The following is a 15,328-nucleotide window of genomic DNA, read 5'->3' on the forward strand; positions in this document are numbered from 1 at the left end:
TTGAAATAATACATCTGCCGTGATAGCCCGGAATTTATAAATATAATATAATATTATAATAATGATTAAAACCGTCAAATTGCTTTCACAAAAAGGTTTCTTTATTCTGTCTTGCTTAGTAAAATATTTTATCACTTACATTTATTATTTTATTATAAAATATTTTCAAAATAAACACTTAAAGCTACAACAAAAAAAAAAAATATATATCACAATATTCACAAACTGTTCAAATAAAAAAATAAAATATAATATCTATAAGATATATGTACCCAATAATATGTTATCTTTAAACATCCAATAATGAAAATTATTAACAATTAACGTTCAATGTATAACATGTTTATAGGTGATTTTCACGATTAAATAAATAATAAATAATTAAAATATAATAAATAATTATACAGAACTCGTTTGGAAGTCACATACTTGCTTAAAAAGTGGTTCGTAAATTCATTTACGAGTATATTTCTTGACAATTACTTCATCGCTTTCATCCGGTATAAGCCTTACATATGCTATTTTATAGAATAAATTTTGTAAATTATCAGGTAACAATCTACAGTAAAAAACAATGTAGAGTTAGATAATTTTCATAATATTAATATATATTTATAGTTTTAAATATTAAATAGCAAAAAACAATTTTATTAGGTAACTTTTTATATACATGATGATGATATTATTTCATTAAAAATAGATACTACCAGGGCTCGGGACTAATAGCATTTAAAATCATAAAAATAAATGCTTAAAAAGCGATTAAGAACATCTTTATAAGCACTAAAATAAGCAATTAAAAAATTTAAAATTAAGCAAAAATATTTATTAAAAAAAAAAAAAAAATTATAAAATTCTAACTCAAAAAATCAAACAAAATTTAAATAAACCTTCACTTTCAAGACTTTAAGGACTTTATGGATTTTCTAGGGGATTTTTCTAAAAAATAAAATGTAAACTGTTTTTTCTGTTTTTGATTATTTTGACGTTTGACACTCAGTTCTATTTTCAGCATTGGAATATTTTTGTTAAACCCTACAAGTGCGGCCCCACTGGAAGCGATTTGCGTTTTAGCAATAGTGTGTAGCGATTTTGCGTTTTAGGGATTTTAACAAAAGTATGTAACTCATTTGTAGTGGCCCCACTGAGCGCATGTCGCGTGTCGCGTGTAGCTTTACACGCGCGGTAATCGCTGAAAGAATAAAATAGTTTGATATTTGGCGATTAATCGCTGTCAAAATGTCTTCCACGTCGGTTGTGTCCGAACAAATAGCTGCCGCTGTCTTCGTACAGGAAGCTATTTGGAATCCTAGACATCCAGACCACAGTAATAGGACTAAGATCCAAAAATGTTAGTCCAACCTTGGAAAAGATCTCGACATGGATGATAATTTACTTTAATGTAAATTAAAGCAGCACTTTCAGCCAGCAACATTTTTCTGGACGTCATCTTGGTTGAGGATCGAATAAACTAATGAAAAATAAAACGAACACGCGTGACGTAAAATTGTAGAAACGCATGTAAACTCGCTAAAGTGTCCCCATCAAAATCGCTAGTGGACATCGTGCGTGTAAAATCGCAGAAACGCTCGAAACGCAAAAACGCAGAATCGCTCCCAGTGGAGCCGCACCTTACAACGATGCCTCGGACGGCGACGAACTACGTGACAACGTAGATAAGATAAGAATTATTTTTATTTTTAATTCTATCAAAAACGACTTTGCAGGAGAAAACTATAAAAACATAAAACAATTGGTCAAATGAGCAAAAATAATCAGAAAAACTGGAAATGAGCATTTTTTTAAAAAAATTGCTGAAAAAAGCAAAAAAAGGCACTTTCAATTTTCATAATTGTACGCGATATAAATTGACATACATTCATATAGTACTCTGCTACATTTTAAGTCAATCCATAAAAATAAGTAAATGCTTTAACTCCCAAGCCCTGAATATTACGCATAATAATTATATAAGTTATATCATTATCTTGTTTTATGTTTAACAGTCGGATAAACTTACCTAACAAACGAAGATATCGGCAATATCTCTCCGGGAATCGAAAACACTCGTCGTTCTTCCAGTATTCCTTTAATCATTCCTTCGACAGCCACTTCCGTAGGTATTTCCGGTATTCTAAAAATGTAGACGTATTTTTTTCAGATTTATTTACCTATACGCCTTTAGATTATTTCAGAAATTTAAGTACGTCTTATTAATTAGATATTAATTAAAAAAAACTTTTAATTTTTTTGGAAATATAAAAGGTTTCTATCTATTCAAATGCCACGGAGAAAAAAATTTGAAATATTATGTTCGAAAGAAAATCGAGATACAATTTCACTCCACTTTTCAAAATGTGGAACAGTTCGTGAGTGAAAACAACCAGTCAGCTAATATATTATATCCGTACCTGAGGTCTAATTTTGCTGTGACTTTGGGGTTGGTTTTCACGAAGTACGGCAGTATAGTCGTCGTTTTAACGTTTGAATTTAAAATCCTCATCTCGTTTTCCAAGCATTCCATCATACCTATAAACATAGTCAATCGTTGTAAACGAAATGCGTGTATATATCGTATCAATATACCTGATCGGATATAGTCATGATACGAAAAGATGCTGATATGCTTTTTGCCAATACTTAAAAGTACACGCGTTCTATCGCTCGTTTACTTACGTACTTTACTTACGTCGTTACCGACGGGTTTTGTTTGTTTTGTAACTTTTCGGAATATTAGAACACAATAATAATAATTTGGATAAAAAAATTTACAATCTGTATAACATAAATACAATAAGTTCTTTGAATGACATTTTTTACCAGTCTGAACGGCTTGAGAGAAGGGAGAGTCCATTGACACTACTTCCAACATGAACTTTATTTAAATTAAATTTTACTGTATATAATAAATATATCTATAATATATAAATTTCAATTAATTAATTATAAAATCACGTGGCAATTTTCGTTTGAGACGACGAGGAGGGTTGTTAGGTAGTGTTTTAGATGCTAGTTTGTCGACTAGAGGATTAGGATGACTTAGGACGTTTTTGTGAAAGTTATTATAGTTATACAAAACTAGAACGGATATCGTTGGAACGTTAAGATCATGATGTAGGGATCTGTTATTTACATACCATGGGGCATTAGTGAGGATACGAAGGTTTATTGGTTGGAACACTTGGAATATTTTTAGGTTAGACATTTTTGTAGAGCCCCATAATTGAATGACATACGTCATTGCAGGGCATATTAATTGTTTATATATTAACATTTTACTTTCAAGTGAGATTCTAGAACGAAGTAGTTGCCTTAGCTTGTGCAGACGGAGATTTAAGGATTTTCGTTTTGTTTTTATATGTGTTGGCCAGGTCAGTCTTTTATCTAGATGGAGACCTAGGTACTTGACTGATGTGCCCATGAGGATTATTTTGTCATTGAGATAAATGGGGGGAATATTTTTTAGGCTGAGGGTAAAGTTAATATGAGTGGATTTGCTTTCATTTATTTTTATTCTCTATAAGTTAAACCAGTTTTGTAAATTAGTTAGATGGTCTTGGAGATTATTTATGGCAGATTCTTAGTTAGGGCTGGATGAGGTTATAGTAGTATCGTCTGCAAAAGTAGCTAAGTTGGTGTTATTTGATTGAGGTAGATCAGCTCTATATATATTGAACAATGTAGGTGCGAGAATACTGCCTTGAGGGACGCCTTCTCTTATAGGATGAATATTAGAATACTCTTCTTCACATCGTACTACAAAGGAGCGGTTTGTGAGGAAAGATTTTATGGTGAGGTATAATGGAGTGAGTAAAAAGAGGAGTTTATAAAGAAGGCTTTCGTGCCAGACACGATCAAATGCCTGCTTAACATCGAGAAATACCCCTGAACAAAAGTGTTTTTGCTCAAGGAAAGAGGCAATGTTGTCAACTATTCTGTGAATTTGATGAAGCGAAGAGTGATTGTTTCTAAAACCGAATTGAGAGTTAGGAATAATATTTTTATCATTTACAATTGGATAAATTCTTTTTAGGATAATTTTTCAAGGATTTTAGAGAACGTTGGGAGGAGACTGATGGGTCTGTAAGAAAACGGGATATCGGGTGGCTTTCCCGGTTTGTGAATGAACAAATTCTTAGAACACTGAAACCACGATAATGATAACAACGTCGTCACAATAATGATATAATACGTGATTGTAAATCGGTTTACCGTTGGTGCCCCATTTGGAAAGTGTGTACGAGGAAAGGCCGGGTACTCCGGACATGGAAGACATCGAAGATACTGCCACGATGTGCCCACTGTTTCTCTCCAACATGGATGGCAATATTTCTCTATTCATCTGCGACAATCAATATAATACAACGGTAACATACTATTATTATACACGTATAATTGATGGAAAATATATTTACAACCGTGGTTTGTCCGTTCAGGAATAAATATCGCGACGTGCACTCACCCAAATCTGTCCTACGATGTTCACGTTGATTAGGTCCTCTATGAACTGATCCGCAAAGGGATTAATGTACGAGTAACCCCACACGATAGCGGCATTATTAATCAAAATATCTACTGGACCCAAGTCCTGTACCACTTTTTTGTGCACATTCTTCACCTGATCCTTTTTAGACACGTCGCATTTATAATCGGCCGCTGTTTCACCGTTTTGTTTAATAATTGTTGCTGTCTCTCTGTTTCCGATTTCATCGACGTCCAGGCATGCAATTTTTGCACCCAGCTTGCTGAATCTAAACGCAAGTTCACGACCTATTCCTCGAGCCGCGCCAGTGATCTATAAAAATAATTAATCATTATTTTATTTTTATATATTTCAATGATCATTTGTCGATTGTTATTTGGTTTTTTTAATTTAATATTTTAATGGATTATAGTTTCCTTCAAACGACCAAGGTTTGCCTATTTTTAATTTTGTGTTAAAAACGTCAAATCCTACCATTCTATAAAAATATATCTATCTTCTTAAATTTATAGTATTTAGTTATTTGATCCAAATATATAATTATAAAAGAATCCTTAGAAAATACTTAAATATTTGAGAAAAATATGAATGTTTATTATTAAAAACTTAAAAATTTACTAAATTAAAAGAATCTTAGCTTATCTAGTCATCAATTTTAAGAGTTATATTTTCCAAATGTACTTTGAATTGTTATCACAACACTATTTAATTTATATTCTTTTTCAAACAGTTATTATTAATATACCCACATCTATTACTTTATTCTATGGTATATAATCAGCATTAAATGTTTCATACGGGAAATCGCTATTTTTTAATTTAAACGGACCCCATTCAAATTTTTTAGTATTTATTTTTGGACATAAAGAAAAAATAATTGAATAAAGACATTGTTTGGGTATTATTTTAAATTTCATCTTTTTGATTCTTTTGGTAAAACCAAGAAATTAATGTTTTTTAAACTCGATAATTTTATAATAAATTGATACCAAATATTTTACTTATTTTATATATAACACTAGAGATTTAAGTTCGATATATTATTTACTTGCTATAATGTTTACAAATTTTGAGGAATAGCAACATTTATTATTTACTCAAATATTATACTTTCTTTTGCTTAAAAACATTTTTTGAATGCAGTGAATTATTGCAGCTTTCAAATGGAAACAAACAATATGACTAATACCCAAACCTGTAACACTTAATAGTTGTATCTTAGCTAAGTTTCAAATCCTTGATTTTGCATTAATGTAAACTCATATTTTATGGTTAGGTCCATATTGTTTTCTACTCAATACTAAAAACAAAAATTAAACTTTTTTTATCATTATATATGGATCTTCTTAGGGATACAAACATTTAAAAATAGATTGAATTAGAGTGATCACAATAATACTATTTTTTTAAATGCACTTCAAGCAGGTTAAACGGAAAACATTTCAGTTCGTCTTTCGATGGCTGTCTAGGTTTCATTCTTATTTTATACTTGGAAGATAAGTTATTTTATAGTTATGGATAATTGTAGAGACATTTTTAATTGAAAAATAGAACAGGTGATTTGAACGTGAACTAATAAATAATAAAAAAAATTACCTAGATTAAAATAAAAATAATTATGACGTTTTGTTATAGGAAAATCTAAAACATTGATTTGTAAAAATTAATATAACTACTGGAAAATGAGTAAGTAGAACTTTTTATTCTTAATAAATGTATAGTACGAAAATAATGTTTTCTATAAAATTAATAAATATAAAACACTAGGGACAGATGGATTCATTGTATACTATACATTGTATAGAACAGCGTAAGTAAACAGAATTTTCCTTTGCTCGTCCACTCGGTTGTTATTTAAGATAAACCGTGTCTATCCCTTATCGTTTTTATTTTTACCCGAACAGTCAGATTATATTGGATTTAAGTAAACATGCCGCCCGCGGCGCGTGTTAGGTGTTCAAAAAGCATTTTTTCTTTTATTTATTTGGTAATAACTTACAGATGAGCATAAAAAATGTACGTATATATATTCGTATATAAATATGTGTATTTTTTACGAAATATTTCTTACTGTCAAAGAACAGAAGACGAGTTTCATCTCGATAATAGTCGTGTGTATATATAAATATATATAGCAAAGGCTCGTGATATGCGCACACCTTTTATTTGCGCACGAAACGCTCACGATTTTTTTTTATTATTTAGGGTTATGTTTTTCTGATACCCTTTCGTAATGGCTGAAACGTGCCTTTAGAGTACGCGAGTAAATCAAACGGTATGATACGATATAAAAATAGATTGTATTATATTTTAAAATCTAACATGACTAATGTGCATATAAATGGTTAACGTTTTGCATGTGTTTATCTTCAACAAATTGATGTTGAAAACGTTATGTGTTTTTATAGAAGTAATTTTGTAACGATCTGGAGGCAATTGCTGTGATATAGTAAATTTTATCATTGGGCGGCAGTTTACGGAGAAATTTTTCATTTCACTCAGAATCTTAAATTCGAATAGTTAAAGTTATCAGAAAAAATTACCGTAAAAAATGGTTGTTGTCAATATATTATCGTGGAGCATCCTGTTAACGAATAAAAACGATATTTCACTTATCATAATTAAACTTAGAGAACTCTGCATCGAGTTTTCATGTTCCTCGCATCGCGAAGACGAATGCAAAAGATCGGTCGTAAATTAACTAACATAAATTGATCACTATCAATATTCGTACTTGCGTGGTCGACAAATTAAATTCAAATCGAAACGTTTAAGTGGCCATTGTCGGATTCGATATAATGGTATTAGTAGGTACGTGCAAAATTGGACTTAACACTCAAAAACTGGTAACGCAAACGTAAAAATCGTAAAAACGAATTTACAGCAATATTGCAAACATACTTATATAACATAAATCGCATAAATAATATAACTATCGGTATATTTAACATATCGGTCATAATACATTTATAATATTTTTTATTAAATCCTATGACTAAGACTATTGTGGAATTACCGATAGCCGAACCTAAAGTCAAAGATCAAAATATAATTATTCAAAAACAAGAAACTATTAAAGATGTATATTATAGCAATGTGATAGGAAAATTAAAAAAACGGTAAAATAACAGTAAGCATTTTAAACATATCGGAAGTCATGCAAAAGACAACATTAAATGATTTTAATAAAATATTTTATGACAAATCATCAAATTATAATATATTTAAAATATATACAATAAATGAAAATGATACATCAGGCTAAAAAAAAAAAACAGATAAAAATTTAATTGGAAGCGAACATATAAAAATGGAGAAAAACAATCTATATTTGAATTATGTGAACAATTCTCCAAAGTATTTAATTAAGAAGGAGATAAATTAACTTCTACTAACTGATGAAATTAAATTGAAAGTAACTAACCGTCTATATATATAAACAACCGTATAGATTACTTTAACCGGGTTTAGCTCATATTAATCATTAGTTATTTTTTATTATTTTAGTTAACTTTTAAAAGTTCTTTATATTTAAATACCTATTTTTAATTTTACAAGAATTCATACATTTTAGTACATCGTCGTTTAAAATCATATTTGGTATAAGCAACACATTTCATACTTTTCAGGAGAACCCAAAAACGATTTTGTCTTTATTTTTATTTTCAAAACGGTATGACTTTCGTAGTTTTATAGATAGTTTTATAGATTAGTTTTATAGATTAGTTTTATAATATTTTTTCACATATACCTATTATATTAAACTTGAAGATAAATTTAATTTCATAGGAATATATTCATCTTTTGATTCTTTTGTAAGTATGTAAATTATATTCCTGGCATTTACCACATTTTAATTTACTTACTTGTACTTTTGTGGCTTACGTAATTTACTAAAAAAATTCTTCAAACGTCTTGCAAAAATATATTAAGTGACACGTACCCACATCATTACAAATAATAAGTAAATTTGAACATTTTTTTTTTTTAAATAAGCAATATTACTTTGGTAATTGAGATAGTAATTCAACAATGGTAGAATAGATATATTATTATATTATATAAGGTATTATAAAATGGTAATGGGTAAATAAATATTAATTAATATAGAGTAGAAGCCGTTTATTAGGAACATTTTTAGACCAAGGTGAAATATGTCAATATACCGATTGTTTCTAAAGAATAATTGGTTTTATTTATTATTAAAAAAAAAATATTTTTTTCAAAAAATTTTTCAAAAAATTCAAAAAATATTATAAACTGTGAAAAAAAAAAATGTGTATGCTCAATGAAATATGCGTTTATCGTTGCCTGTTGTTTAGAGTCGAGTAACTTAATAATCTTGGTTTCGTAAAAATAATGTTGACTAAAGCGTTTTTCATTCACATGTTTCATACACATTTTAATTTAAAATATCGTTTTATTATTTTTATTAATATATTGGAAAAATATTTATTTTTTTTTTTGGTTATACTCATCGTTGTAAAACGGTGATTGTTTGTAAGGTTTCACTACATAAATATTACTTAGAAATTATTAATAAATTAAAAACAAAAATAATCATAAAAGACGTTAGATTATTAATAACTTGTGACAACGATTAACGAGTAACGAAATATTAATGAAACTGACTTAAAATCAGAAATTTTGGTTGCAAAAAATTGTTATGACAATCAATTGGAAAACATTAACAATCAGGAACATTTAAAACAGCTAAAGAGTATCGTTGAAAAATCTGTTTTCTCAAATTTATATAAAATGCTACATTTAGCGCTTACAGTTCCAACAAGTTCCACATCTAGGGAAAAAAACATTCTCAGCAATGCATCGAATAAAAACCTACATAAGCTCAAATATATTACAAAATCGATTTTCCAAGTTAGCAATCATTGCAATTGAAAAAGATTTGTCAAACATTCTAAACAAAGAAGACATTTTAAATAAATTTGTCAATACTGAGCGGAGGCTCTAGTTGTAACAGTTATAAAATCCTTTAAGATTTTAATTTTTAAGAACATTTAACTTGTATCTAAAATAATAATAAATATGTTAATATTTTAATATTTACCTCAATATCACTTTTTTTACTATACATTTTATATACATTGTCTTATACATTATATATTAATAAAATAATATTATAATTTAATAATGAATATTACTTAAGGGACGGGTTTGAGTGATATAGGGCAGAGCCTCCATATTTTTTTACTTATTTTAAACATGTTAGGGCTGAATCCCCCCTAACTTTAAGATCTAGTTACGCCTGTTAACATTAATAATTTAAGTAAATCACATTGTAAAGTTTTACAAGTATGCAAACACATAATAAATTGTAAATTACTAACTAAGGAAATAATTCATTTTAGGTATATTAATGTTTAAATATATAATGCCAAAATGAAAATTCAAAATATTAAAAAAAAAAAAAAAAATTAAATGTATTGTCAAAACAACAAACGAAAAAAAAATCTATTTTAAGATTAAAGGTAAAAAACCATGCTAAACCTAAAATTGCAGACCGAAACCTTTTTTTTTATGGGCTTCCATTTACAGTGTGTTCAACGATAAAGGTAGCTCCACTTTATGTATGTTTCGCGTTTCGCGTTTTGTGATTTCTTAGTGTTTCGTTCAGTTTTCAGTTTACTGTTGTTTAGTACGTTTAGTTTGTGTCAACGTACAAATTGTTCATTCCTTCTTATTTAAATAACAATGAATAGTGATAAAGGAGATGAATTATCAATTGCCAGTGCAATTTATATTGTATTGGCTTCAAAACAAAAAAAAAAAAACCAAAAACACGAAGATGGTTGACTACAACTTTATTTAAAAATAGGGAACGGTATTGGAAATTGGTAATTGGAACTAAACCAAATGACGTGATTCCACACGATGATAATTGATCACATTTATTTACCTATATTTTATATCTAATTTAATTTATATTAATTAAATTAACTTCTTGTTTACGAAAATATAGTCAACGTAAAACAACACGAAACAATACGAAATTATTGTTTCATGTCCTTTGATTTAATCAATTTACCGCCTCGTTCGCGACCTTAAGGTTTCGTGCTTTCACGTTTTCGTTTAATTGGTAAGATAGTTCTCAAACCTTTTGAACGTATGTGTCAATCCATATATAAATATGCCTAAAATAATGTGCTAATTATGAAGAACATGTCAATCATTATGATGAACAGTTATTATGAGACTAGATATCGTCTAGAACGACAACAGGTGCAACTTCTATAACGTCAATCAAGCCATATAAATGAGAGATTGAAATTACTACAATTCAGATGAGTTCTAGTCATGGAAATACAAGAAACTTACAAGTCCGTTTATTTCAGGGTTGTTTGGCATATCACTTTATTAATAAACATATTGTAAAAGTTTAAATATCATATTTAATAATGTTAGTATATTATGTGACATGTATCTTATGTTATAGTGACGTATTACGTTAAAACATGCATTTTATATAATTTTTATATCGCATTTTTTGAACATAAATTTTAATCGACACGAATGGAAGTCACGAAATAACGATTGATCATATTGTTTAATGTATATTTCATTGGTCATTAAGCATGACTCTATACAACAAATTTGCTAGAATTTTATAAAATCCGATTCTTCTCGTATCTCTTAGAATTATGTTTTAATTAGTATATATTAGAGGCACCCAACATGAATAGGTTCATGGACCACACGGATAAATACAGTAACTCCAAGAACCAAAATGTTTACAGATAAATTTTGCATAATTTGATAACTTTTATATAAATGTATACCTAAAAAAATTTAAATTCTTGATAATAGCAGTATAATGAGTAAATTTTAATTTTATAAATAAAACGCGAACCGCATATGACAATGGCAAGATCCACATGTTGGCCGCCCCTGATATAAATCTTATAAACATAAATTAAGAAATAAATATTGTAATAACATTTTTTTCAGTCATGTACGAACTAATAAGGACGGATATTTCCTGTACGACGACTCGACTGTTATTAGCAATAAGTGAATATAAATAAAGCGGTAATTGAACATGATTCGTGTCATTTCAAAGCGATCGACGATAAATCAAATATATAACGGCGCGAGAGAGGAAGTTTGCAAGGTCGATTACTTCATAGAACTTCATAGCTGAGAACCTCCGGCCTTAAAGATTTAATTACGAGTCTACACATGACCTATTTCTGCTAAATTTCCACACCTATTCAAAAGGCCTAGAATCATATGCACATATCGAACATTATATATACCTTGCGATAGAGTACACTTTGAAAATTGAAAATAATAATAATATAAAGTATATGGATAGTACGAATAAGAAGTGTTCATATCAACATTGTACGTGCTCTATATTTCATAACAAATGAATATCTAAATCGTTAAAAACTAGATCGAGATAATACAGAGTAATACATTTGAAACAATAACTATAACTAACTTTTTAGTCGGCAAAAATAATTAGGCAAAATTACTATTTTATCAATACGTTCAAAGTACACTCATAATTATTACTTTGTATTATGTTTTAATTAGGTTATTCAAGATAGACCGTACCAATCAACAAATTATGTTGAAGGTAAGTCACACGTCTGGTGCGTTACCAAGGGTTCAAAATTTACAAGTAAAATTGCTGGTAATATTTATATGAGGTGAATCCTTAATATTTCTTGATTTATTATTATTTTTTTTTAATCTAATACCGGATCCACTTAGAATCGACTATTGTGTAGTTCTTTTTTAATACCTGTCTGTATTTTGAAAGTTAAGTTTCACAAGTTTTATTTGATTTTTCACTAACTATGGACCCGAAAAAAAGCTCAGTTCAGTATTCATAGACACGCGTAATTTGATTTCGTTATCAAATGATTCACATTCAAAAATTAGTATCTCACATATAATCAATTCCTTAAATACGGATTCAGAGGGGGCGATCGCTCCTTCATCCCCCTAAAATACGTCTCTGTGCGTTACAATATTTTACTCGTGGATGTATTCTATTTTAAAAAATGGATATAAAATCTCATATTCATTCAATTGTTTGATGTTAGCATTATTATTTTATCGTTATTTTTGTTGTTTACTTTGGCCATTTGGATTCAGGGACTAAAATTGTGCGTAGTATGGCACACTTAGCATAATAAGAAATTTTAAGTGTGTAGTACGAAATTAAAAAGTGTGTAATGGTTTTCTATTCTCTATATTATGATATTTGTTTTTAATTTTATGTTTTTTAATCAATTATTTTACATGTTTTTAAAATTCCAAGATATGTGAAATAATATATGTATTAACAGCAAAATGTAAAAGACTAATTTAACCATATTTCTCATGACTAATAACGTTTAAAAGGGGATTATGACAAAATCATAAAGTGTGCAGTACGAAAAAGTAGGTATATATTTTAGCATCTGATCGGATTTGTTATAAAATGTAATAGGTACACGTTAAAAATGTACTTTAAATTCTGATAAGGACTTTCCGAACTCATAATGTGGCCCACGGAAATATTAATCGGTGATCCCTGTCGTATATTGTATACATACGTATACAACACATCATAACCGTACAACGATTCGACAACGGTCACCTTAGAACGTGGAACCGTCAACTTACCAGCACGACTTGTCCTCGAACGGATTTCCGTTTGGATGGCAGTACGTTTCTTAAACCGGCCCACATGATACCGGGAACCAACAACAACGAGAAGATCATCATCTCCAAGAGGAACTTGATCGGCTGCGACGGAATCAACATGGCGAGTACGGGAAATTCGACGTCGGGTGCGATTTAAATGTCAGTTCCGACAAAGCCGACGGCACGATGTCGGTGGACGTGGTCCGGTAAACTGAAGACGATAACGTCGGGAATTGACTCGACGATCGGTGACGAACGGTGGGACGCACACGTGAAAATTATCGTTGCGCCACGGACGGAAAACGTGATCGACCGGCGGTCGAACCAGCAAACGGGATTGTAATCGGTAGTGGGTGACATTGGGAAACCTTGATGCGCGGGAATTTCAGGTTTAACAGGTTGACTATGCGTTACCTTGGTACATTATGACCAAACGATCGTTTTCCAAATAATAATGTACGATAAAAATCATGATAACACAGAATTGTGAAAACAATAGTAGTGTTAGTAGTAACGGTAGTTATAGTAGTAGTAGAAGTAGTACTATATATCATATGTAAATATTTTTTTAATGTTGTTTTAAAAAACTTTTGAAAAAAAAATATAGCCCGCGTGGTTCAAAAGGTTGCCGACCCCTAGTCTAGAGTTTAGCTATATGTATATTTAGTATATTCATCAAAATGTAAATACGTCTTTTATAAAGCTATTTGTATGTTGTAAATCAGAAAAACGAGACGTGTATCATGCGGGTACTTATGTACATAGCACAAATCATTATATTTTTTAACCTGTTTCACCATATTAATAGACATTTTGTCAAAACTTTTTCCAATTTAATAAGAACATGCCGACTGTACTATTCTAGAAAAAACTGAAATAACACCACATATTTGAAGACTAAAATGGCTTACCGATATCCTATGCCGAGTACAGATTAAAGCTAGCACCTGTATTCGGTAACGATATGTTTCGATCATTTTCGATCCCAATGGCGTACTGTCGGTAGGGGGAAGGTCAATGGTTTTATCAAAAAAATATAAGAAAATATACTGTGCTTTAATTTAGTAATGAAGCTATTACACGGTTTGATAGACAAACTTCAGACTATACGAAGCGGCTGCATCCTAAGTTTTAAAAAAGAAATAAGGCTAAAGTTTGACCTCGTTATATAATATTTTGGCGCTACTGTGAGCCGATGCTTAATGGATATGGGTCTAACTAATTTTATAGTTTCTTCATTGAATTTTCAGTGTATAGCAGAAATTTGTTCATATTATAAGTGGTTATATGTTTTATGTAAATATTTTTTTTTTATTTTTTTTTTTACATTTTTTCAAAATTTAAAATCGAAACTTTTTAATTGATCTATAAGTAGATAATCAACTTTTTGCACTAATTTCTAGAACAATGCTATTTTAAAAATTGTCTTCTATATGACTAAGAGCAAAGTTTTAAAGTTAATGAAGCACATATTTGACTACTTCTGAATACTCGATACGTCTTAATCGAACATCATTTAACTGAAAGTGACATAATTTCAAGATCTGTTTCAATAAATACATTTATCAAAAATGCATGTCTTAACGCACGAAAATCAATAAAATAATAAATAGCTATAGCTATTGCAATATATATATAAATATAAATATATTTTTTTCATTTTTAAAATATGGAAATATTTATTACTTAAATTTTGTTCCATACATTTAGTTCGAACTTTTTTATTTTACCAGCCATAGAAGAAGGCCCATCAAAGCATTTTGAGAAAATTAAATTCTAATATTTCCTATGAATTTCAGTAGGTACATTAAGAAGACAGTTAAAAATAGCATGAATTACAACAGATTCCATTATCTTCAAAGTGATATAAATTTCTCCTAATTTAATTTTTTTATCATCAAAATATCGAAAAAAAACTGATAAATATTCAAAATCTCCAGTAACGGTACTCGTTCCATATGATATCTATCACACAGTTATTATGATATCTACTGCATATAATTTATCATTTTTAAATTAAAATTTAACTTCAAACGAATAAAAAAATGAAATGATGTATGTTTGTGAGTCGTATCGTATGTACATGATTTAACCGCGGTTTTCTGTATTATTATTATTTTTTTAATTATTAAAATTGATGTTTCGGCTATCACTAATGGGATATTTGTATCAAAATATTGTTCAAAA

The 15,328-nt window shown here is 29.3% G+C and overlaps 1 protein-coding gene across 1 annotated transcript; it reads right to left on the bottom strand.

Moving 5' to 3' along the window:
- Positions 1–217: 217 nt before the first annotated feature.
- Positions 218–13,416, bottom strand: LOC112681644 (short-chain dehydrogenase/reductase family 16C member 6-like). Its single transcript, XM_025551899.1, has 6 exons — positions 13,121–13,416; positions 4,463–4,795; positions 4,213–4,342; positions 2,412–2,529; positions 2,021–2,134; positions 218–559 (listed from the first exon to the last, which is right to left on the bottom strand). Exons 1-6 carry the CDS (start codon positions 13,259–13,261, stop codon positions 454–456), a joined length of 942 nt encoding a protein of 313 aa, XP_025407684.1. The 5' UTR covers positions 13,262–13,416; the 3' UTR covers positions 218–453.
- Between the last annotated feature and the right edge of the window lie 1,912 nt (positions 13,417–15,328).

Source organism: Sipha flava, unplaced genomic scaffold (genome assembly GCF_003268045.1).
Source record: "Sipha flava isolate LNK unplaced genomic scaffold, YSA_version1 193_pilon_pilon, whole genome shotgun sequence".
Lineage (NCBI taxonomy): Eukaryota > Metazoa > Arthropoda > Insecta > Hemiptera > Aphididae > Sipha > Sipha flava.